This window comes from Cheilinus undulatus, linkage group 9 (assembly GCF_018320785.1).
Source record: "Cheilinus undulatus linkage group 9, ASM1832078v1, whole genome shotgun sequence".
In the NCBI taxonomy this organism is placed as follows: domain Eukaryota; kingdom Metazoa; phylum Chordata; class Actinopteri; order Labriformes; family Labridae; genus Cheilinus; species Cheilinus undulatus.
The window spans coordinates 32,712,561-32,738,470 of NC_054873.1; the positions used below are offsets into that span (position 1 = coordinate 32,712,561).

General features: G+C 38.6%; 1 protein-coding gene across 3 annotated transcripts in view; it reads left to right on the plus strand.

Annotated features, from left to right (window-relative positions):
- The window catches only part of trim44 (tripartite motif containing 44), an 88,643-nt gene that overhangs the window by 16,567 nt on the left and 46,166 nt on the right, over positions 1-25,910 (plus strand). For all 3 annotated transcript variants that reach the window (XM_041796317.1, XM_041796315.1, XM_041796316.1), the window contains exons 4-5: positions 11,305-11,601; positions 25,128-25,150. In XM_041796317.1, coding sequence (XP_041652251.1) covers positions 11,305-11,601; positions 25,128-25,150 — 320 coding nt within the window. The remainder of the gene's footprint in view (positions 1-11,304; positions 11,602-25,127; positions 25,151-25,910) is intronic.

A 25,910-nucleotide genomic window follows, 5' to 3' on the forward strand; every position in this document is an offset into this window, starting at 1 on the left:
TAACATTTCTTTAATTTGTTCTTTAAAATATGCATAAGTAAATAAATATACCTTCAAATGAGGGATTAATCCTTCATTCTAACAAATGATCATGTTTATAAACCATCTTAGTATCTATGAAAAATACGTGAACTTAGATTTTGGTGGGCCTAATGGGTACACTTACCCTAAATGCTTTGGGGTGCAAAAGGATTTTGCTGTAACAAAGATGATGGGCACTGAATTTTAAATCAATCATAATGAAAACATATGACTCACACAGAAAACTGTATTGGCCCCCATATGGTGTGATCATCAGAACACTGAGAACAAGCTGGACAAAGCAGTGGCATGGCAGTATTCTGGGTATTTCTACATGACCAGATTAATCTAAAGAATCTATTGAGGTATGTACAAATGCTGTGCAAGGCTTACCATTATTAATCCTTGATAACTGGCGTCTTTTTAGAAGAGTGGAATACCGGAGACAGTATAAAGTAATGGAGTCCTAGTCACTACTAGCAGAAGAAACAGGACCTTAAAAAAGAGTAAGGAAAAATAGAAAGACAAGGTAAAGCACCAAATCATGTCAACTTAGAAGTTTTGAACACTTATGTATGCACTGATTGCAAAGTACTATCCAATTTTTGAATTCACTCAAAAAAGGAGTGGACCCAATCTCTTCTTGTCCCGTGAGCTGAATGTCTTGTCACATCCCTTGTGTTTTGTGGCAGAAGCTACAGCAGACACACAATGCAGACATACATGTAGAGTGATCCAGCTGTCAAGCAGTTATCAGACGGGTGTTGCTGTGTTTATATGTTCTTCTAAAATCAACACTAAGCTGTGACTGGTGCTACCCCCTCCACTTAGAGTGTGTGTTGATCCCACAGCTCTGTATGTCATCTTGCTTGCCCTTGCGCTTTTTCTGCTCACAACAGTTTTGGTTTAGAAAAAATGCTGCACATCTATTTTTTTTTGTTTTTTAAATTTGAAAATTTGGACACTATCAAACCTAAAAATCTGAACCAGAATCTTTATTGTCATTGTACACAAGTACAACGAAATTTTGCACAGTTCCATTCAGTGCAATTATTATTACCTCTGCCAAGGAGGTTATGTGATTGGCAGGGTTTGTTAGTTTGTTTGTTGGCAACATAGCCCAAAAAGTTATGGATAGATTCTGATGAAATTTCCAGGAAATGTCAGAAATGGCAAAAGGAAGAACTGATTTGATTTTGGGACTGATTCAGATCATCGCCTGATCTAGGAATTTTAAAGGACTCTTCACTATTGGGAGATAGGGCTAATGGCGGAGGTCTGCGCTCTCTGAGTGTTTTTCTAGTTTATTATTGCAACTGCTCTGGGATATGTGCTGTTTTTCAGTCTGTTAGTTTTGGCTCTTATTGTCCTGAACCGTCTTCCTCAGGATAGCAGTTGTTACAGGTGACGATAACACAGTTATAAAAATAACTGATATTGTATCATATGATGCACACGGCTGGAAGGAAATAAAACATTTTGCCAGCATTACACTATACCATATAACTACCTCTAAAGAGGAAAAATTATTACCTCTGTAGGAACTCCTGAGTGGATCCCAATGCTGGTCAATGCATAGCATGAGCTGCCTTGAAGCCTAGCAAGAGGCTCCTGGGAGGATGATAAAAGTAGAAAAGAATTACAAGCAAATCATCCATTACCATCCAAATGAGTCTTTAAAGTGTTTCTGAGATCCACTTACTACAAAAACAATACATGGGGCAGGCTTTCCACTGGTACCCCATCTGGCAAGAATGTTTCAACAAGGCAAAAGAGGTTGTCTTCTTTTTTGTCGAAACAGGAGAGAAGCCCTTTATGTCCTCTGAGCAGCCCTCCAACTGTCCTCTCTGAATCTTGAGCTTTGTGGCATCCTGCAAAAATCAAGTGAGCTATTAAATCTTTAGTGCCATGACACTGACGTGCACATATCCCCATTGTGCATTTAGGAGGTGCTGGAGCCAACAGGTAGTGCCCAGGACCACCACAGTCCACCACCACACTATCCACCTTATTCCTGGGGCCGCTACTGTAAATGTGAATATGGGCGAAACTTCCGGTGCCATAACGGAAGTAGGCTACATTAAATACATGTATTCTAGTACAGCACCTAACTATGGACGCTAACAAAGAACGACAGTTGTTTCAATAGGAATTCTTCTGGAATTTGTAAATATTTATATTTTTGTTATCACATGTTCACATTGTTTGTATTATAAGCTGTAGATAAGTAAATAAGGTGGATACCACATTATTCCTGGGGGTCTACTGTAGCTATGAATGGAAGTGGAACTTCCAGTACAGTAACAATAATAGCAAAACATGATTTTTCAAAAGGCTTACTAAAGTGATTTAGTGTCCACAGTGGTTGTTCTGAAATAAATAAATATTTGCTGTAATAAATACTGCTTCATTTTTGTTAAATCAATGAGCTGAAATTTTTTAATCATATTTTCTGCAATGCTCAGTACCTGTTGCTATGTTCATGGTACTAATATTATGACAAAGTTAAATATGTCTCTCACAACATGCTGTCCACTGTCTAAGTGCATCGGGGATGTGATTCTTTTAGTATTAATTTATCATTAATTCTTAATACAAAACTTGACATTTACCAAACTGAAGAGCTGGCAACTTGAGTCATGGATAATTTTATAAATATAATTCCCATATTTAAGAGGGATTAGTTTGTAAAATGAGAATTTCAGCAACTCCACAAACTAGAAATGTATCTTTTTATACTGATATAAAGCTAATAAAGTTAGCTAAATATGCCCGTGTAGGTTATCTAAAGTAATGTCATCAATTTGAACTCTCCAATAGAGGCTAGAGAAATAATAATAATATTATCCCGTTTGAGGTTAAGCAGTCTAAGTTTATGTAGTTTGGTATCAAAATTGCTTTAATAGTCACGTTTAGCATCTCGTTTCTATACAAAGTCCCATTTAGATAGAACGGAGCGGAAGTTGCGCCATATTCATGGAAGGGTAGGAATAAGCTGGAAAGCCTGCCTCAGGGGACTCTGAACACAGATATGAATATGACTCTGAACACAGATATGAATGTGACTCTGAAGGGGAAAAATCCTTCACCTTAGGTCGCTCTGAAGCATCAGTGCTGCGGCGGGACTCTCACTTTTGGCTAGGGGACATCACGGTCCTCACGGTCACTCCCACCTCATCTGGAAAACTCCGTCCTTTTTCTCTCCCTCTTCCCAGTGTTCCCAGCACCCAACCGCCCATTTTTTGTACATTTTTCAAAAGTCTGAAGTGGGCGGAGTTAGCTCTGAGCTTGGGGTTCACTTATGGACCCCAACACAGCAAGTGTTCAACGTTCTCCACGCTAAAATGACAGCAAAAATACAAATCAGACAGCAATGTTGGCTGGTCTAGAACTGAAACAAAATGCCTCCTGACCCATTTAACTTCTACCTATAAACACGTGGTGTTACTGAATGAAAAGAACTCAAGAAATATTTGACACTACGACAAAGAGGTTCTACATACCTTACCAATAGCTCGTAGGCTGATGCTCCGGGTGACGTCGAATTAATACACGCCAATGTCCTGCTTTGTATTCCATCTTCGTTTGCAGCTCGTTCTACGAGCAGACAGCAACTTTATGAAATATTTCCGCGCACACGAGACCACAGAAGACACGAAAAAGCTGTAGTTTACCAGGCAGCCGTTGGCGGTTTGATTTTCCAACGAACCACACACGCATGCGTATTAGGTCCTTCTTTCCCCGCGCCTGCGCGAAACCGTATTCGCGCATGGCAATTGACTGCAACCACAATGCGCAAACGCATTTCGAGAAAGCAGCACTGTTTGTGTGCATGGAAGGAGGTGAATGAAAACTGTTCACTCTGGAGCTCGTTTCCAAATTGTTCCATTTTTAAACACCCAAATCGCTGTTCTAGTACAGACAGAATAGAAGACGTTCCTGTGTAGACAGGGTTGAATGGCGACGGGAAACAGTTTTTCAAAATTATTTTTATATATTTATTTTTTATATTGATACAACTTTATTGAACAGATTCCAAGAGTTAATACAGCATAGGCACATGAAACAACACGTATTTACTAGACATAAATAACCCCACATACAGGTAAAGAGAAGTTTAGATTAAATTACATAAGGTATGAGAAGTAAATTAAAATTTCAGAAACTAAACCATGGTTTCATATTGTTTTTTTTTTAAGAATTTTTTTTTCCCTTAGAAATCAATTTGATAGACTATATGTACAGTTCACATTCATTTTTAAAACTGATTATGGAGGGTTTCTTGTCATTCTATTTGCATTCATGTTTAAGTTATTTAACCAGTAAAAATAACTATTGTATTTATATAATGTATATACTATATATTCAACTGTACTATATACATATTATATATACAGTATGTATCTCTCTCTCTCTCTCTCTCTCTTTATGTATATATAAAATAGTTCTTTCCAATTACCTTGTTATATTTCCTATCGGTAATATGTGTCATCCAATTTCAGTTCTGAAAGATTGACTGAAACATTAAAGTACATCAATGTATTTTGTGTTAGATGCATTAAAGGAAGTGGAATGGCTTTACAAATGCAATGGCATTCTTTGTGAGAGCAATTAACATCATTCTTTTCCAATAAATCAGTTAAACTAAAATAATTGACCACTTTCATCCATCAAATTAAGAACAAACAAAATGATTTTTGGTACCATTCTTGTTTCAATAAGGTTTTCATATTAACTGTAACTGTCCGATTATTTAACAAGTCAGCATCATGTGTTGTAGAACTTAGAAACAAATTTGAACATCACAACAAATTGCTGCTTGTTCACAGGTTTTGCAGGTTGACAGGTTTTACTACTGTATTTTCTACAGAACTTTCCTGATCATGCAGTTTTTTAACCTCTTGTCCCTGCTAAAATTACGGTATGTGATTGCAATTTTTTTCACAGATTTTTACTGTGAATTTAAATGTACATGAGAGAAAAGTCTGTAATTTTAACAAAATACTACTGTAATTTTTAGAGTAATTGCCCGTCTTGAAGATTACAGTATTTTTCCTTTATTTTCACAATCTTCTTTCGTTTAAACGGCACAATTTTGTAATTATTACGTACTTTAATTGTAAAAATTTATGTTTCATACCGTTGCTTGATTTACAGCAATTCTGTGTATTTTATACAGTAATATATGTTTATTTATTTTACGGTCTTTTACTGTTGCTATTTGACAGTCTTTTGCCGTATTTTCTACGGACATTTTTTACAGTGTAGGCAAATACAGACTGATACTCACCTGATCCGCCGTTGATTCCTTTGAATAGAGTTAACCTTTAGCTTGTGCTAGCTCATCTGCTCTCCCCCATTATGTTCTTTACTGCAGTTGTGGTGATTGTAATCTGTTAAAGCTTGTATTTCTGCTCTGGATAAAGGAATGGCATATAATACAAAACAACAATGATGATGTTGCATACATACTAGCTGAGGATCATAGGCAAAATGTCACACAAGGGGGCTTAGAAACTGTCTGTCATTCAGCCAGCCTGCTTGCCTTTTGCACAGCCAGAGTGCTGAAAGTTATATGTGATGCATGTCGTGGCTTCAGACCAGGACAGCAGGAAGTCAGAATATTTACCTCATGTTCCCTCTCATGTTTTATTTACACAACTTCTGCCACGCAGGGTGTCGTCCAGGACACCCTGCTGCCTGCAGGGCCGCTCACTGCAGCTTCAGAGAGAAGTCCCATATCTTGAGGCAGCACAGTAGCATCAAGCTCCAGTCTCAAATGTATATATGTGTGTGTGGCAGCTACATCCATTTTCCTTGCTTCATAAAATCTACAAGAGCAGCAGCAGACACATTAAAGTTTTCTTATAGGGGAGCTGAGGCTGAGGAACAGACGGGAGAGGCATGAAAAGACTTGGCTGCTGCTGTTAGGTGTATTCATCTTGCTTTTTTTCCTGTCTTGCTTTACCTCATCCTTCTTTCTTCCTCTTTCTCTCTCTTAACCCTCTCTCCCATTGCTCTTTAAGGCTGCCATTCCCTTTCTTTCTCCTCTCACGGCATTTTAATTGAATTACTCGGTATCGTTCCCCAGAAAGTTGCTTGGCTGACATTGCCTGTCTGAAAAGCAATAAAAAGGTGCTGCTTATTGAAACTCTGCTATTATAAAACCAAAAGCCTTCTGTCTCATTTTTTTAAACTCTCCCTCTTACTCCCCCACTTTCTATTACTTTGTAGCACCTTCTGAAGAGCTTGTGTTTTTCCAAATTAACTTTCTGAGAATTGTTGTGTTGTTTTAGAGGCTAAATTAGAGGATCTCATTTCAGGAAGAGATAAAAGAGAGCATAAAAAAGAGAGGAATAGAGAGTATTTTTCACTTGGAATGAGGCCCAAACTGCCAAGGGCAAAGACAGTTCATATCCATTTGCTCTTAATGTTCTATTAATGCTTTCTAAGGCCTTTAAGAAACAGCATCAAAATAAAACAGACCTCCAAATAAGCAGCAGGGCACTCCTTTGGCCATGGACGTTGAATTTCAAAATTTCCTAGTTGAAGCATCAAAGCCAGATTAAACATTTTTGCATCCATATGCTGATTTTAGAGTTTAATGCTTGTGAAATTTTCATCTCTTTACAGAAGCTGAAGGAGGCTTAAAATTGAGAAAAAGTTCAAGACTGATTTCTTTTCTCTGCACCGCTATTCAAAGTATTGAACTTCAGAATGTAATTTCATGCAGCACACCGGGTGTCTGCAACAACTTTTGAAAGTAGAAAATAAAATGCATTTGTAATAATAAGCCCATTTCTGTTGATGTAGTTTAAGGTTAGGATAAAAGCTGAGGCTACTTTGATATTCGGCAGTCTACTTTTATCCCGCCAAAGCAACACAACACTTTTTTGTTGTTTTTTTTTTTACACTGATTTATTTTTCTTCCCAAGGGCGTCAGTTGTTTTCCTCGAGTTTTTTAATCAGCACTAATGAGTAGCACAACCTTTTTTATAAGCAGTCACACAGTACGCTAGTGTTAAGTTAATTCTATTTGACTGCCTCTTACCTTATTTCCATCATGTGAAGTCTAGGAGTGATGTCTAACAAGATTTCTTTTTATAGGAAGCCACTGATCACAGCTTTCTTTTTGGGAAGAACTATTTTCAGTCACAAGAAGTTGTTTACTTTCCAGTGGCACCTTTCCCATCTCCCATATTCTGCTCAGAAAGTTACTTAATTTTAACTTCCTTGCATTCATTTCCATTTTTTACCATGAGGCGGTACTGGAGGTTACATAGAATGTATGAATCTGAAAATATGACAACCTTTTTAATATTTAAACTGCTTGCGTCTCCACTTTTTTTTCTGAATTCGGCAGATAGGCTCAGCAATGATCCAAAGAATGCTAAAAACATGACCAAAAATGAATTTGGCCTCACTAATCAGCTTTGCTTTGTCCTACTTGTGCTGGAAAGTGAAATTAGCTTTCTTAGCGTTCAAAATCTGTCACCCAGATGTCCTAACTCCTCCCAAAATCTCTCCCTCAATCTCCTTTATCGCCTGTCCTCCCTCTAACTCTGCCCTTGTAAGCATGGTGCGGCTTTCTCTCCTGAGGCCTCATTCTGTGGCCTCTGCTTGCAGCAATGCAAATGAAGATTAGCACACATGAATGCTCTATCCTTGCTTCCCGGACAAATTCTCAGAGAAACTCTGTTGCTGAGTGAAAGGGCCGAGGGGCACAGGGCTCCTGCACCACAAACACAGAGACCACAACTCCCCTCTACCATAAAGGCTGCTGGGACTGTATGGGCCAGGGGCTCTGTGGAGGTTGGGACATTCAGTGGTGAAATGTGTCTAATTAATGATGAATAAGATGCCAAAGGAGAAAAGTTCTGTTAAACATTTCAGCATCACACAAACATGTACAGAGTAGTACAATTTCCTCATGAGGTCTGCTAACGGCTTTCCCTCCATTCTCTGACATCTGCTGCAACATCAAGAGTCTGAAACATACAGATCTCTGTGCCAAATTGTTTGAGTTTGTGAAATTGTGCACACAAAGTGAAATGGGGGATTAAAGTTCTCCTACAGTGTTCATTTGATATGTAATATTGGTTAATTCAGTGTTAATCCAAAGTGGAGATGACAGAACTCAATATACAAGTCTGTTTTATTGCCAGCCAGGTATTTTACATGGTACAAATGTAGTATTTAACAGTCTTGAATTTCCAACCTGTTTGTCCATCCATCCATCCATCCATCCATTCATCCATCATATAGTGTTGCATTTCAGTGTGTACTGTATGTATTAACTTTAATTTAGTCTGCTACATGGTATCTGGTAAAGACTTCCCACTGTATGTGTGTACTAAAGCTTTTATTTTGGGAGCAAAAGGGCCTGTTGCCCCTCTCTTTTGTATGCTGCAATGTGCGACTCATTGTACTCTAGCACAGTGAGATATAGCAGAATAATGGGCCAGTCATTGACAAAATAAGTCAGGTTTCCTGCAGTAGGAGAAAAAGAATGGCAGAGTAGTCCTCCAACATCGAGAGACCCGTGACACCAGAACCAGCAATGATACATAATACAAAACGGCAACAAACGCCTTACAGAGACAGAGTGAAAATCACATTAAAACTGGACGATTTATGAACACCTCCACTGGCTAGATTCCATGTCTGTCATCAGGCAGCTCCATCTTGGAAAGCTCCAATCTAAAATTATTCTGCCAGGTCTTAGAACAGATCTGACCAATGAGTGTCATTTTAGGAAGACGAGGCGGTAGCTATGGGTGGGGTTAAGTTGTACTGGAAGCTGATAGTAATGGCTTCCACCGGTGTAGTGATTAGCTCAGATGTAGCTATTGTATAGCAGCAGTTTAATCTGAACTGGAGCACATTTCTTTATTAAATAAAGAGCAGAGAACTGCACTGAAAGCACGTCATGTCAGAAAGAGAGCCAACCTACTTCAGCATGAGTTTGGGCTACTTATGGGCAGTTGTACTGTGAGCCATGCACCAGCTGCTGGTGTAGCAGTCATCCACACTGTGCCTCATTTCTCTATCAAAACAGGAGCATAAAACAGCACTGATGGAGATGTTTTCCTATTTTCTGACTGGCCTTGGTGTGAGTTTGAGCCACCAACAAACTCAGCTGTTTGTGAACTACAACAGCACCTAACTGTTGAGCTCACGTTACTTACCAGAGCTGCACATGCCTACAGTCACATTTGTCTTGTCACTGAATGTCCAAGTCCTGCCCTTCCCAAACACTTTGTGTGTATTCTCCAATTGGCTTCCACATGGAGATTTTTGCAAACTCCAAGCAGACTTTCAGTGTTTTGTACTGAAGGGAGATGCTCTGCCTTAAGCCCAGTTCACTTGAGGGCTGCAGTGATGGTTGTCCTGAAACTTTGTCCCATCTCCACACAGGAACTCTGGAGCTCAGTCAAGCTGACCATTGTGTTCTTTGTCACCTTTCTTACTAAGATCCTCCTTCCCCAGTTGCTCAGTTTGGCCGGGTGACCGATTTTTGGAAGAGTCCTTGTCATGCCAGACTTCTTCTATTTGAGAATTATGAGGGCCACTGTGCTCTTGGGAACTTTCAAGGCACTAGAATTTTTTTGTAACCTTCCTCAGATGTGTGCTTTGCAACAATCCTGTCTCTGACCTCTGTAAGTAGTTCCTTTGACTTCATGACTTGGTTTATTGACAATCATAGCTAATCATCAAGTAACCCAAATATCTCTACTGCTTGCTGTTTGTGAATTCATTGAGAAACTGTAAAGCTTGATTTAGTTTGTCATATGGGCTGAAATGCTGATTTCAAGCACATGTCAAAGCTTTTTAGAAGGAAATACTAACAGCTAGATGTTTGGGACATTTACACATAAGCCAAAGCAGTACAGCTTTTGTTCTTGTAAAATATTACATTTTATATCTCTTATCATTTCTTAATGTTTTTTTTTTAAGAGCAGACTGCTTAGATTTAAAGTAAAGCCTCTTCTTAAAGATTAAATCAGCTTGTACTGTAATTGAGTGGGATTTATTTTATTGGAGCACTTCCCTCTATCCCCCTCTGCATGTAGAATTTCTTTCTCTTCAATGCTCAATACACAGATATCTCACTTAGGAAGGAAAGGAGCTTGTTTCTGGTTTAAGGCAGCTGTAGTCTGTTCAAAATTCACCAGACATGCATTTAGAGCATTGATTTTTGGTTCAGAAAAAAACAAACTAATCTCTGCTTTACAATTAGATGCTTCTAATTTACTTTTTCTGATCCAGAAGGAACTGTGTGCATTTTTTCTCACCTTCTACTAACAAGGAGAGAAAACTAAAATTGTTACTTTCTGCTCTTGGTTTAATGAGCAATTTGGAGAATCTGATCTCTTGTGCAGAAATGGCAAATACACGATACAACCTCAGGCCCCTGGGGGCCGCGTCTCTGCCAACCTGAGTTAAAGACTGATGATCCTCGCTTCACTGGAGGGAGGGAGGCTGAGGGAAACAAGATAAAATAGATGGAAAGGAAGGGAGTGGAGATCTGCTCAAGGGAAGAGGGAGAAACGGAGCAGCTGATGTTCAGAGAATGAAGCGGTTCCAACATATTCAGGAGACAGGATCATGACAAGAGATTTTGGGGTGCCTTTTCCTTTTATTTTTACATCATAAAAGCGTCTGCATTGGAGGCAGAACCACCTCAAAGGGGAAGCTTTTGCAGGGGGGCGTCTGTTTATTGAGGTGTTTTAAGGTAATGAGTCATATCTAAAGAGAGCCTCATCAGGGGAAGAGGAGGAAATGGATTAAAAAACTATCTGAGTGAGCAGTTCAGTTGCCTTGAAAGCCAAACAGATGGCTTGCCGTGGTAGAAGGAGCCTTTGAGGTCTCTATCTGCAGATGGGATGTATGGAGCTTGCCTCCAGGGGATGTTCTTCATGCCATCAATTAGATACTGCATGACAGAGACCAGCGCGCCCATTAAAACTAAAATAATATTCACAAAAAAGACCCGTGGTCCCTATACTGCAGCCATTTTATATGTATGCCTCTATTTCACCTCTGGATGCCTGAATCGTCTCCTTAAAATTTCATCCTATCTTTACTTGGAGTTGTTTTTGAGTGTGATCTCTTTCCCCACTTTTCCATGTTCTGACTTCATCCTAATGACTCATCTTTGCGCTTAAGTAGTCCTTTTATGCAGCTTTAAGATAGTAGCCGAGTGTCTCTATCCACCTTGGCAACGTTTTAGTTTCCCTGAACCTTTTCTATATTTCTGTCCCTCTCATCTGCATATCTCAGATGTCTACAGAGGAGCTGGAGGCCTATGTGAACAGCCAGTTCGACGAGCTCCGCCGGTTAGTGCGTCTGGAGGAGAAGAGGACCCTTCACCTGGTGGATCTCAAAGAAGCGTTCCTGACGGCATCTGCTGCCGAGAAAATTGCAGAGATCAGTGTCGAGACCGAGCGCCTGCAGGAGGAGATGGACAGCATCACGCACCAGCTATGCCTGCTGGAACAGGCTGAGAAGCAAGGTTTCCCTCCTGCATTGGCGGCAGAGGCCCTAAGAACAGCACCCGGACCAGCCCAGAGAGTGCAGGTGAGCACAGCTGTCCTCTCTTATTATCCTTACTCTGCTTTTTAAAAGTGCTCACTCACTGCGCAGTAAATTTAGGGAAGAAAGTTAAGTGAGTTGATAAGGTCAAAGAAGCCCAGCGTGACTCATAGTCAGGATGCTGTGATTTATTTAGTGTGATATTTTAAGCTTGGAGGCCTCAGTGCCTTAGAAACAGACCATTTCTCCTCCGCATCCTCATTTGGTTTCCCTTACATAAGCTTTACTGTCTTATGCAGTTCACTTCACAAGTCTAATGTGTGGTTGTTAAAGGTGCTGACCTTGCTTAAATAATGCCCTCTGAAACCAATGAGATACCTCTGTTGAAGGTTTTAATGGGATTTATTTTATTTAAGATATCTATATTTAAAGTAGGTCTCTTTCAGTTCTCACTTTTACACCTGTGTGATGGGTTACATGACTGATTTTGGAGGATTTTTTTTGAAACAGTTTGCTCCTAACTGTGCTACAAATAACTTTGGATGATTAAGAATCCAGTTCTACTAGCCTTTAAAAAACAAAGGCAAAGTAAGCTTATCTATAGACCATCTTTGATGCAGAGTAGTGGTCTGATTTGGCAATGACTTTCAAATGATTGAATAGCCATTAATTTATAACAAATAGGGGTGTGAATCTCTCCTTCTCAAGACGATTTGATTTGATTCGAATCTCGATTCACAGACTACAATTCGATTCACTGACGATTCATTAAAATACAGAACGATTTGGTCCGATCCGATTTGATGACAATCTTATTATAAAATCAAAATAACTTTTTGCTTTAACAAAAATTAGCAAAAAGGGGAAAACAAGACCATTTCATAATCTCTAAGTTTATTTGATCTTAGTTATAAAACAGACTAAATGCCAGGCCTCCTGTTCTAATATTCTGAAATTATGTTTAAGAAAGTTTTCATCACATCCAGGTGTCTTACTTTGACATTAAATTGGGAGATAAATATTACAATGAGTGTTTACTGGTACATGTTCATCCTTCTGTACTTGTAACTTCCTTAGCATTATTAATTCCAATAACAGTACAAACTAATTCAAATTTTCCCAAAAAGCACAAATTAAAACGGATTTAAAGTCACAAGGAGATTTAGATAGACAGAGCTCTGTGTGTCTGCTAGGACAGAAATACAAGGGGTTAAAATAATATTGAAAACAGTCAAATTAATACAGCTTTCTATACATTTTTTTTCCTTTCATAATTCCTCTTAATGTAAGTATTCAGTCTGTATGTTGTAAAAACATTGTTATTTCCTTTCTCTGAGTATCTGACCGTTCTTGATTGTTTTCATTCTTGAATCAATTCACTGGAGAACAGCTGATCTCCAGCTCAGTGAAGTCCTCTCTGTGTAATATCATATCAGTGGGCTCAGATGTACTGATTATGTCACCAAATCAATCACTCCCAACAACACGTTATGGTTGTAAACTGTGAATAAAGGGGCTGTTGTTAAATGAAGAGTTTTAACTCAGAAAAGTGTTTGTGTTCGGGTCTGTTTGTGCCGCATTTAGCGTTAGCATCTTAGCTAAACTTTAGCTCCGCCATCTCAACAGGTGAGATTTATGAGCTGCCGTGATTCTTAATCACTTTTCTTCAAAGCGTACAGATGAGCAGACATTTCAAAAGTTATCCTTCCTTCATATAAAGTCCACATGACTTTTTCCTGAGGTGCAAAACTGTAACTGAAAGACGTTTAGGCAACGACCGGTGAAACACATCCAGCTACCTAGCGAGCACCTACGGTGAACGTTCTGTTCGCTGTAGGTGCTCGTTTAAAGGTAAAGGTTTAAAGGTGCTCATTTAAAGGTAAAAGGTCACCGTGGGTCATGCGAGATTACAGACTCTGGGCCAGAGCATGGCAGAACGGGCTATGAAAACAAGCAGCAATTAATGAACAGATCAGTAATGTTAAAACCGGTCCAAAGACTGGTTCGTGCCGCATTTTTACCGGTCCAGGGCTTCGCAGACCGATGCACTCAGACAACAAGATCAGTTAACCGATCCATATCGGATTATCTTTACACCACTAATAACAAACCCTGCTGGTGATTTCAGAGTAACCTCATATTGAGCCGGAAACATTTTACTCTCTTTATTTTCTGGGTCTTTGAACCCTTGTATTAAATAAAACTAAAGCTCTCCCATTCCCACCGGCTCATGCTGGATTTTGATCATTACGGCTAGCTCCTGCATGCCATCAACTTCCATATGGACCCGCAACCGGTGTGTCAATCCTGCCCGAACCCATCAGGGACTTTGACAATCTGTGTTAGATATTCAGAATAACAGTTCATTAAGTTAAAGGCAACACTGATATGTTCACATAAGCACCACCGTATTTGGATTTCCTCTCTGAATGAAAAAAATAACCAAATCCATGTCATGCATAATGGTGTCACACATGGATGCAAAACAAGCAGCTGGGGGCCTCAGACTGATTTAACTCCTGTTTATGGCTTTCTAATGGCAATGTCTGAGTAATAATTTCCTACCTTTTTTGCATATCATTTATTTGGAAGTCATACAGAGATAAAATTGTTTACTGATCCCTGGAAAGTTTGTATGTCATAAAAACTGGCAAGAACCTCCATAAGCTCTCGTAGACAGTAGTCTAAGCTTTACTCTATTTGTGCTGTGCTATTTCTGCCCTCATCATTAGATGCTATAAGGCCAATTTGCGTGGAAAGGGGTGTATTTCCCCCAAATAACCGCATAATGGCTCAGCATCTCTGCACGCAGGTATGTATTCGTGGTGATAGGCCAGCTACACAACAAATAGAGCTTCAAAGCTGTGGCTTCTTACTTATTTACAAAGTTTTAGTGCACACACTTTTTATGGAGCTTTAACAAAGAATCACATGGCCCATCTGCTGTGTGATGCTGGCTAGGCAGAGACAGTCCCATGTTCAAATATGTTTGCGCAGCACTGGCGACTCAAGCTGACAGAACAGCAATTCAACAGTAATTTGAATGATTCTGACACCATCATGTGAGACATCTCCTGTATTATCCTGTTTGATTTGAGTATGGAGAAGTGCTTTAAAGAGAGCTTACTTTGATTTGGAATCATGAAGTAGGTGTATCATCTCATCCATACATTTCCTTTTGTGTGTGTTTCAACCAAATCCAGTTGTTTTCCAGCTCGGTCTCTTACACTTACGTACTCGTAACAAATGAGGCGGGTTAAACTCAGGTGTGATGTCATTCCCAGCTCCGACATCCGACTTCTGAGGTAAATGGAATGCAGCAGAAGTCCTTGGATAATGACTTGGTGCAACAGTTTTGGTTTTTATAGAATACCTGCACATATTTATGATGTTATCAAGGCACCAGTTTCAGATAGTTCACCCTAGAAGTCTTCTGATAGATATCAAGGACACTTAAGGCAAACGATGTGGTGTGCAAATCGAGGCAGACACACAGCCATGCCACCAATCATAGTAAGATTTTAGCCTGTTTCTAGATTTGGAAGGGCTTTCTAATGAGAAAGGAAAACCACTGCACTAGATGAATATTTGAGCAAAGCAGACAGCCTAAATGATGGCACCACATCAGCCTGTGTACTCTGCTGAGAGCACAAACAAGGTCAATGATTAATTAAACTAAACTTTAAACTGGGAGGTCCAGTGCCAGCATTGTTACTGAGGCGGCCTTGTAAAACTAGACACTATTGCTGTTGTCAATAAACAATTAAAACACTTTGCCAGCCAGTCAGCATAAAGCTGCTGTCCACTTGGAGCCACCTTTATATTGCATGCTGTACATTATTTAGACAAATAGACATTACTGAATTTGCAGCCAGCTGCTCGGTGAGTTAACACTTTATTGTTTTATGACCAAACTGATGATTGAAATACTTCAAAGCATTATTTTAAGGAGCCACTGAATGTGATCCCAGGCCTTCAACTAAAACAAATACCTTTATAATGAAGGCAGTACCTCCTGCACAACCATTAAACAAAGTAAATGTGGTGGAGTCACCGTGGGCAGCTTTGTGCTAAATTAAAGAACAGACCGGCTGTATTCATCCAAGCATACATTATGCACATTTAGAGAAATGCAGCTTTTCTTTCATAGAGCCAGCTGTGTCAGTATGACAAAGATAGTCAGAAGAAAATAAATCCTGAGCTGTTGGCTGATGAAGCATAAGTGTAACATTGTGTAACTGCAGCAGCTTGTTGATAAGTTATGAACAAAGCAGGTGTTCTTTTTCTTCTCGTACACACAGCCCGTTAGTCAAAGCAAGGTCCTCATGCCAAACTACTTTTAATACATGAGCATGTGTGCAGTTCTAGTATATGATGTCTAATCAAACAAAGGGAAAACCATGTCAATGCACCACTTCTGATTCTTCAGCACTGCACTCCCTCATCTTCCTTTTGAACATTGAAGAGGGTGCTTATACCCCATATAGTTCCCACATTGAAATATCCCGTCGCTCCATTTGTCACTCTCTGTACTTTATTTACCACCACAGAAAGAAAAGAAGACTCGAGTGTTCCCTGGGTGATGCTCTACAGGACCATGGAGGAGGCAGTAATAGTTGAGGCCGATGTGCAGATTGCTTTTCTAGCTGAGTAAATAATCCACGCAAGGCCAGGTTCATTAAGGCCTTAATTGAATGCCGATGGTAACCCTGTTTGTTCTCATGTGTTAGTCACTGCCGGAGTAAGTAATGGGCAGTGTTATGTGGAAATGTGTGGTCACAGGAGAGGTGTGTGCATGTAGGTGTAGTGGAGAGGCTCAATCAGCAATTAACTCATCCTGAAATGAAGAAACTTCCTATGCACATGCAGAGACACACAATTCACACTGTTAAAACTAAATTAGAGTGTGATTTTCTTGGCGAGGAGATGAATTAAATTCAACTCAACCCACCAACACCAGCATCAGTTCTTGTTTGGGATGAAACGATGCAACCAATGCATGGCATGATGCAAAGAATAATACTTGGTTTATGGTTCACAGTTCTATTCTTTACTAATGTAAAAAAGTAAGTTATTAACCAGTTAGATTGCTGTAAGTTTATGAATATATGAATATATATGTATTCCTTTTAATTTGGCAATAAAAATGCAGGACATTTATTGGCCTTATTTTTGTGCATAAATGTGAAAAATACATTTTAATTCAAAAGACAGATATTAGTAGATTTAAATTGTAAACTTTGTGGAAGATTCTAATAATTCAAGCCATACTTTTACATTGAAAAGTGACAATAATGTCTTATTTTGAAGACTTTTTAAAAATGTTGGTTTAAAAATGAAGGGCCATCTAACTAATCCGTAATCAAATAAACATATGTAAAGCACATGTGGGAACATTTAAATAACAAAAAAAGTCTATATTTCTGCATTAAAGCATAGAAAGCTTTTAAGGTATTCTCCCTGTACCCCCAACATCAAACTTGCAGCCTACTTTCTTGCACAGCTCACTCCAATGTCGACAAGCTTATTTAAGTCAAGCGTTTTGTTTGGTCACTTTGTTTTTCTCATGATGGCTTCCATCACCGTCCTCTTCTGTGCCCAAGCACGAGACATTGGATCAAACAGAACTGAGATAATCTAACTGGCTTCTTTTAGACAAGGGCTGGTGTGTGAACTCGTGCTGCAAAGCTGTATTTACCTGCCTCTCGAGAACTGGGGTGCACTGTAGAAATGGGATAGACACTATCCTCCCTGTTGAAAGTAATTGTGCCATTAGATTGACTTAAACACTGCTATTTTATGGTGGAAAAGTTGAATATCATTGCTTAGGTGAGCAAAACCTTGTGTATTAACTGAAGAAAGAACTCATGAAACTAGGCCTGAAAAATTTAATCTTGAAATAAGCTGCACATATTTTTTGGTAGTTGGAATAGTTTGAATTGTTAAAACTTACAGTTTCATATCAGAACATAAAAAATTAATATGGCCAGAGCTTACTGAGATTTTTTGTCTCACCAACTTTTAAGACAGAATAAAGTGTGTAGTACCTGGATAAAGGAATATTCATATTTGTAAGATTAGATTTAAGATGCCCCCCTTTTAGTCACTTATTCCAGCACTATAGCACACTACCAGCAAGCACCAGGGCTGTCTATAGCCATTCATCATAAAAGGAAAGTCATGTTGTGTTATGAAGTAGTATTTAAGATTTCTTAAGCATAAGAGAAATCAAGGAGACTTGGCACAACAAGAACATAATACTGCACTGGAAGAAAGCCACTACCCTCAGCTTTGTTTGAATGAAATATAAACAGTATTTAAACATGCTGACCCGGTTTGGCTTTCGTTTATTTCTCCTCATGTAAAGCACAAACTAATCTTGTTTGCCAGAGAGCTGCAGTTATAGCCTCCGGCTCTTTTTCGAAGTTCCAACTTTAGAAAAAAAAAAAAAAAAAAAAATAAAGACAGGCAGCTTCAGAGCCAAGTCAGAAAAGGGATTTCTTCTTTTGTAAAAACATCACACACACAGCAGCTGTGCAACAGCGAGCCTCTGGAATAGAGCAACTATGATGTAAATTTTTCTCACCTGCATATAAACCCATCCTTCAAAAACGGCTCCCTACAGAATACACCTCATAATTGAGGTGAGTCTTTTTTAGCTTAAGGTCAAACAAACAAATTACTACTGGGTCTTTTAATAATCTCACATCTTTCTTTTAATTCAGGGAGAGGACACACATACACACACGATTATAAAGGTCTGCAGGGATGAAAAAAAGCAGTCTGAAAATTGACCAATCAGTGAGAGCCAGAGGGAGAATACATTAAGAGACTTTGTCTTGGTCTGAGTCCATTTATAATCAAAGTTCTCAGGATTCACATTTTCATTAAAAAGTGCCAGTAGGTACTCATTTGTACAGCCATGCTGTGTGTTTACTGGAACATTCCCAGATGACTATACAGTAATTACAAAAGCTGCTGTGTGTCACCACAGGGCATGTCTTTTGTCTGACAGGTACAAGCACAGACTTTTCTGTCTAAAACATCTGAAACACTCCATTATACCATATCATTCCATACCATACTTCTGAGGAATAATAAGATTCCTGACATTTTTTTTCTAACTTTGACCATTAAAGCTAGTCCTGCTGTTGCTTGCTTTTGTCACATCATAATTCCAATGAACAGTTGCAGTTTGATATAAAAGATATTTCAAAACGAAAGCTAGTTTTCTTTTGGATATGTTTGTGATAAATAAAGATCAAATCCAATCAATTCTTTTGCACAGGTAAATCCAGAAAAACTGGAGAACACAAGTCACTTTTTGCAATTGAATAAGGTGCAGAGGACTTACATTTTGATGCACACTGTATCTTTATCAGAGTCCAACAGCAGTAGTGCAACTGGAAAATATTATTAATATATATATTTACATTTATAAATATAAATGTAAATATAATTATTATTGTTACCCATGAATTTTCAAATTTACTGATTTACAAAACAGCTGAAAAAAATATTAAAGCACATTATTATTTCTTTATTAATATGCCAAATTATAGTTATTTACTTGCATTCCTGAACAGAAAAATGAGTTTTAGTGGTTGAATGTTATGCTTGATTAATTTCTGACTTCTCAGAGAAGCCCAGTGAGCCTGCTCAAATTTGGGTATAAAAAGGTGAATTCAGTTTGAAATTCCTCATTCCAGTTCAAAATGGTAAAACGTCGAGAGCTCACTGAAAATGAAAGAGTCCGCATTAAAGCACTTCATGATGTTGGATGGTCTCTGAGACAAATATGACAGGTGTTCTAATTAATTTGTTAAGCACTGTACATTATGTACAATATATATAAAATGGCACATAATGATTGTAAATAGCCTACTGCTGCCCTTTATCTGAGGTCAGGCATCACTTGATGATGTGAGGGTTGCATGCAGTTGCTTGGACTTGCTTCCATGAAGCTCTGGCCACACAGATTTGTGCCTATGGTTATGTGAGTGTCAGTTTGGACTTCTCCAGCTATGGAATCAGTAGCCATTGACCTCCGATCTGTGATTTTACGTTGTCTGCCACTTAATGGCTGGGCTGCTGTTATTCCTAAACGCTTCCACTTTCTAATAATATCACTCTCAGTTGACTGTGGAATATCCAGCAGGGATGACATTCCAAAAACAGTCTTATTGCAAAGGTAACATCTATCCCAGTGCCATGCTGAAGTCCTTGAGCTCTTTGGAGTAACACATTTCTGACAAATGTTTGCAGATGGAGATTGTATGGCTAGTTACTTGATTTTATACACCTGTGGTAACAGGTTTGATTGAAACACCTGAATTCAGTGATTCACAGGTGTGAGCAAATACTTTTGCTTGCCCATTAGCTGAGTGACCAATTACAGAACCTTAGCTCTATTCTGAGGCTAAGACTGTTTTCATCTGTAATTATGATGCTAATGGCAGTAGTTAAAGGCAACTTTAACCACTGCCATTAGCATCAGTATAAGTTTTCGGGTTTTTTGAGGGAGTGATCTAAGTTGTAGGATATTGGAATCAGAGCAATGACAGATATTTTCAATAGTGAAGTTCCTGGGCAAATAATTACATATTGTACAATCACAATTGTATTGGGCTGACTAGTCTCTGTAAACATATTCTTAAACCAATTTCATACTGCACAGTATGATTAGATTTACAGAATGTTAGCAGTGCTAGCACTGCCAGCTTTCAACCCCTTTTGCGGGTTAACATCCACATTCCCATGCTGGGTATCGTCACTCAAATCTTTGGTTTCACGGGAGTATATCCTGGCACAGCCCACATGCAACTTTATTCCTAGTTTGTAAATCAAAATCCTATGGGATGCTATTGGTGCTATCAGTTCATCGTTGTTTACATCAAGTTGTAAAGCACTGTGGCAGAAGGCATTAGAAAAATTACAGTGGCTATGCTACAATTTGAACTGGGTTATAGGCCAGAAATACTTAAAAGATATTAAGAATTAGTCTTACAGACTCGTATTTCTGGTGTCGAACCAAGGAATGCAAATTTAACCGGTTAGCTGGCCAATCGTACATATCCCTTCTCATCAATATCTGACACATTGTAGGTGGTCTCAAATACCAATACAACACCAGTTTTGGTATCTGCATTTATGATTTCTACATTAACCTCCATAGTATTTTGGTGTATGACAGATCATAAACCTACCAGCAAACGTATCAGCAAAATGTCCTTGTAATCAAATGAAATAACTTTCAGTTTTGCATACTCAATACTTCTTAATACATCCATCACATATGGCAAAATTAAATGTCGTTTGCTTTGTTTTGTGTCTGTATCCTAAACAAATGAGTGGCCACAGCACAGGTAACAGGTGAAGTCTTGTACAGGAGAGACTTCTGCTTTTTACTTTTAGAAGGTGCATATATATTAATGTGTGTATTTGTTTTGAATTAAATGAGTTTGGAAATATCAGCATGTTGGATATCTGCCAAAATCCTATATCATGCATCCCTAACTCTGGACGTAAAAATGATTGACAATTTGCAGTTCTTGCAATGCATAGGTTATGAACAAGAATATATCTAACAGTAGAAAAGTAAAAAGTAAACAGAGAAAGTAAAATCCCCTCTTTTGTTCCTCAGAGCTTGTAACAGTGTGACTATGAACATGCCAGCCTCTTTTTCGTCTGTAGAGCCCATTTGTTGTGTAACAGCATAATCTGCATTTTTACATGTATGACTGAACAAGCTCTATAATGTCGTCTAATTCTGTGATAGTGTTTAGGAAAGCAGAGGCTCCACACTGTATAAAGGAGAAAGGACTACTGGTATGAAAACAAAGCCAAGATGCCTCATTAGCCAGGCATCAGGAGTCTGCACCAGTGACCCAGCCCTGACTCTGCCGTGACCCAGGTCACAATGAAATGCCCGTAGGCTCTCTGGAAACAACACAGCCTTTGGGGCGCTACCTTTTGAAAGGAGCTGCTGCTATGTGTTAAGACTATTTCTTTCCAAGCTGTTCCTCTCATTTTTGTTCATTTCTAATATATAATGCATGCAGGGAAATAGCTTTGAGTATACCTCCTAGACTGTGTTGCCCATGCAGATTTAGATTTCTCCTAATTTCATTCTGTTTCTACATTTTGAATGTTTATTACTGAATCACTGAAATGCCAAATTAAATGTATTTTTCATATTAGATGTAAAAATTACTTGTATACTAAAAACAGATTAAGTCTGGCTATTTATGGGTACTAATTATCCTTTATTTCATTGCAAACAAAGACTTTCCACTGAGCTTTAAGTGATGCCCCAGCAGACACTTTGTAGGAGCCTCTTGTAAAGGCTTAGCTTTCTTTCAAACAATGAATCACCGTCTGATTCTCTGAATATTGTTTTTAATTAGTTCTACAGCAGCTTCCATTTCCATCTCTCATTGGCTGACATGTGAGTCCCAGTTGTTCTTTGCATTTAAAGGCCAGTTTTAACATGCACATATATTGATTGAACTGCCATAGGCTGTGTGAATGATCTTAGAAATGTTAAATCTGGTATTATTCAACCCTGAAGGTATTGATTTTCCTTTTTACTGTTTCAAAGGTAACAGTGGTAATTACAGTCAGAACAAAGCTCTATTGCCAACTGAAGCTTCCTGACAACATATTTCGTTTAATTTTCTGGGCAGTGGTACTGAAAACTCTTTAACTCTCAAATGAAAACAAAGCACACAAGTGGGACTATAACTGGATTTTGTTCTGTTGTTGTGATTCAATCCAGCCGCATAAAATATCAGAAAAACAGTACAAATTACCCACTTAATCTGTAATCATCAGTGAAATGGACTGGTGGGGTAGTCAGCCAAGTCTAAACCAAATATATATGAACAAAAGCAGTAGCAGTAGCTCTGCACATAACATCTTACTCTATCTGATCATTAGGAACAACTGCAGAGATATTGTTAATGATAAATACCAGTGAAGATTTTAAAGTATCAGGGCATTACAGATGATATTTTGTTAGAGCATAACTTCACTGTTTATTTAGATCTCTTTAGGAAAATGGCTGATAATAATTAAAACATAATTAAAGCAAGTGTTACTCTTTAAAGTGCACATATTTTTCTAAAGTGAAGCACTTACTCACTTGGGGCTAGTATGATTAATGATATGACATGTCTACAGTCCATTTATTGGTTCCCCAGCTAAAAGCTGTGGACAAAACAATGTATTTGCTGAAAATATTTGTACCCAGCAGCATAATTAGTTTTTAAAAGAAATCCACCAACTGTTCTTTAAAAAGTTTAAAGCACATAATTTTAAAAAGTATTTATTTATTTTGAAAGTAGATATGGCTTGAATTTAAAGCAGTTTTGGACCCGCAAATGTTTCAGTTTTCTTCTGTGTAGTTGTTTTACTGCCTGCTGTAGTTTGCTATCAACTAGTGTACGGCAAGGCAAGTTTGTTTATGAAGCCTCACTTTTAAATGGGTTACCTGTATGTGAAACAGACTTAAACACTGATGTCTCCATATATCCTAAAAAAGAAAACCAGCAGTATTAAAGTATTCAGGATTAGTCATTTAAAGGCAGTGACCCCTGCTGTGGTCAGGCAAGGAAGTATGCTGCAGGAACAGCCATTTGATATGAAGAGATAAACCTCCACCTTTGTTAAGTGGGTTTTTGGACACCAAAAACAACACAATCTGCAAGTTCCTCACTGGAGCTTTAAGGCTTAAGAGATATAAAATACTGACAGAAAAAAAGTAAAGAAATATCGGGTCAGGCAAAAACAAGTCTGAAAAGCAACATGAAAAAAAGAATAAAAATGTTTTTGTTTTTTTTTCTAATAAAGCAGATCAAATATGATATTTAACAAGTGAAAGAGAGCGGTTAAATTGATTAAAATTAATTAAATAAAACTAAACAAGAAGTAACTGAACTTGTGAAAATTTAGTAGTAAATAAGAATATTGCAAGGCCTACTTTCAATTAGTTAACAGATTTACCAATTGACCAATCAGATGGGACCCAAGATACATGCACCAATCAAGTCAGTATCCAACAAGTAAACATACTCCCTGACTAACTGGGCAAAACTTATTTGTGATAGAGACCTTAGCAGATGAGACAGGAAATGTAGACTACAAAGATTTTGTAGAGGCAGGGATGAAACGAATCTCTCCATGCGCTGAAAATGTATAATTAGAGGGCGGGAAATCAGAAGCAGAAGGGATAAATCCCCCCGGCAAATCGCACTTTGCGAACTGCTTTACGCTCCATACTTATTTGTGCAACGTAGATAGCGTTCAGATGTTTTTTTACATTATTTATTGATAGCTTTATTCCTCTCCTGAGCATCTGTCCTATGAATTAGATGTTTTCCAAAAGCTTTGGTACAGGTCAATATTATTGATAAATAAAAGAACAAAATTATTGTTTTTAATAAATGTTGCAGTAAAAGTGGTGAAAAGTAAAGTATCAGAGTACTCAAAGTTTTTCCAACTTTACTAAGTAAAACAACCAAGCAGTGCAGAAAAAGAAAGAAGTTTGCCAGCTTTCCTCAAACCGATCATGGGCTTCTTAAGTGAATGTCACTTTTGCACTCTGATTTCACAAATTGACTTTTGAATCTGCTGAAGTGCCTGACAAGTTAGACTAAGCATCAACCTTGCTGTGTTCCAGTATTTGAAACTACGTATTCGACCAGAGTCTCAAGCTTATTAAATTTCGAGCCAAATCTTAGTCATTGAGGCCGACAGCCAGTCAGAGCTCAGCAGCCTGCACTCATCATCAGCTCTCCCTCTCGTCTGCTGTACTGCCAACGAGCCCCTGCCTCCTCAAGACGCCATTAGTTACACAGTGTCAGAATCCCTTTTCTGGCACAGCCATCTTATGCTGCTAGTCAGGGTCCAGCGCTACAGTACAAATACTGCTGGGCAGAATATTAAGGTTAACAAAAATGCTGTCTTCAGCTCCATGTCTGACTGAAAAATACCAATTAGGTCAAGAATTGTTCAACAAGTAGTTTTGATCCAGGATATGACAGCGCTTTGTTTGATGCATAAATACAGGAGCTGTGTTTGGCCCTGTATACTCATTTTAATGTTAGAGGAAACCTTGTGGTAAAATGCATTTTCACCTTCTTGCAATTGACTGAATATGAAATGTGATTACATTTTTTATTGGGCTTATGAATAAAACCTTGTCTCTTGCTATGTTTGTGTAACAGTCACATGCTGGCAGTGAAAAAAAATCACGTCAATCATTTTGACGCTGAATAATCTTTTAGCTCCTAATAAAAAAGAAACACACACACCAGCATGCGAGTAATGTTTGTTGTGGCTCGCTTTGTACTTTGTTCCAGACTGCTCCTTTAAAAACGCTCATGAATAAACATGAGCTCAAGTGGCGGATGAAAGTGAAAATTAATGGATCACATTTCGAGCCACACCAGCTGTGGACTGAGTTGATGTTAATGATGTTTACCTTTTATTTGTTATCCACAGCACCTGTGCAAAGATTTAAAATGTGTTTTGTTCTCTCTCCCTCTCTGTTCTCTCTCTCTCTCTCTCAGAATGACATTGAGGCCAGACCCAGGTAAGACTGCCAGCATGATTCATAATGACCTTTTCATAACTAAGGACACTTCAAATCCTCCTCACTCAGGCTCTTGTCTCGCCAACCGCCACTGCAGCGACAATTATTTATCTGTCACAGTAACATACTTCCTCAAAAACACACCTCAACACTCACTACTGATTCACACACGCACGTAAACCCTCCCCCGTCTCTGAACCTCTGCCATCACATGCGAGTCACGTCGGTGCCCCAGCAAGGCAATTAGTAGCTCTCATCTGTGCGTGCTGCAGGGAATCAGAAGGGGTGACAATCTGCCTGGTCCAATAAGAGGGCCGAGGACAGCGGCTGACAGGCTGCTAAAGGTGTGTGTGAAAATGTATGTTTATTTTGCATGTGTGTGTGAGTTAAGAGAAGGTGTTTGGTCATTAGCAGGGTCAAGTCACACCCCCTGATACAGCATAGTATTAACATCTCAAGTACACCAGAACTGATTACCTGCATCATTGACATGTCCTGTGGTGGTTAGTACACTGCATTCTGTGGAGGGGAGAAGGAAAATGCTGTAACAAAATCATCACTTTTATTTTGTATCTCAAACTTTAGGAATAACTTATTTTACTGTACAATTTAACAACATTAATACTCCTTCACACACTCCTTCATCCCTGAGTTCATTCCTCACCTCGTGCCTGATTGTTCTGTATGCCCTCCTCTCTTGTCCTCTTTCACTTGGAAGTGTCTGTGAACAGACAGAGTAGCTGGCAAGTGGAAATAATCA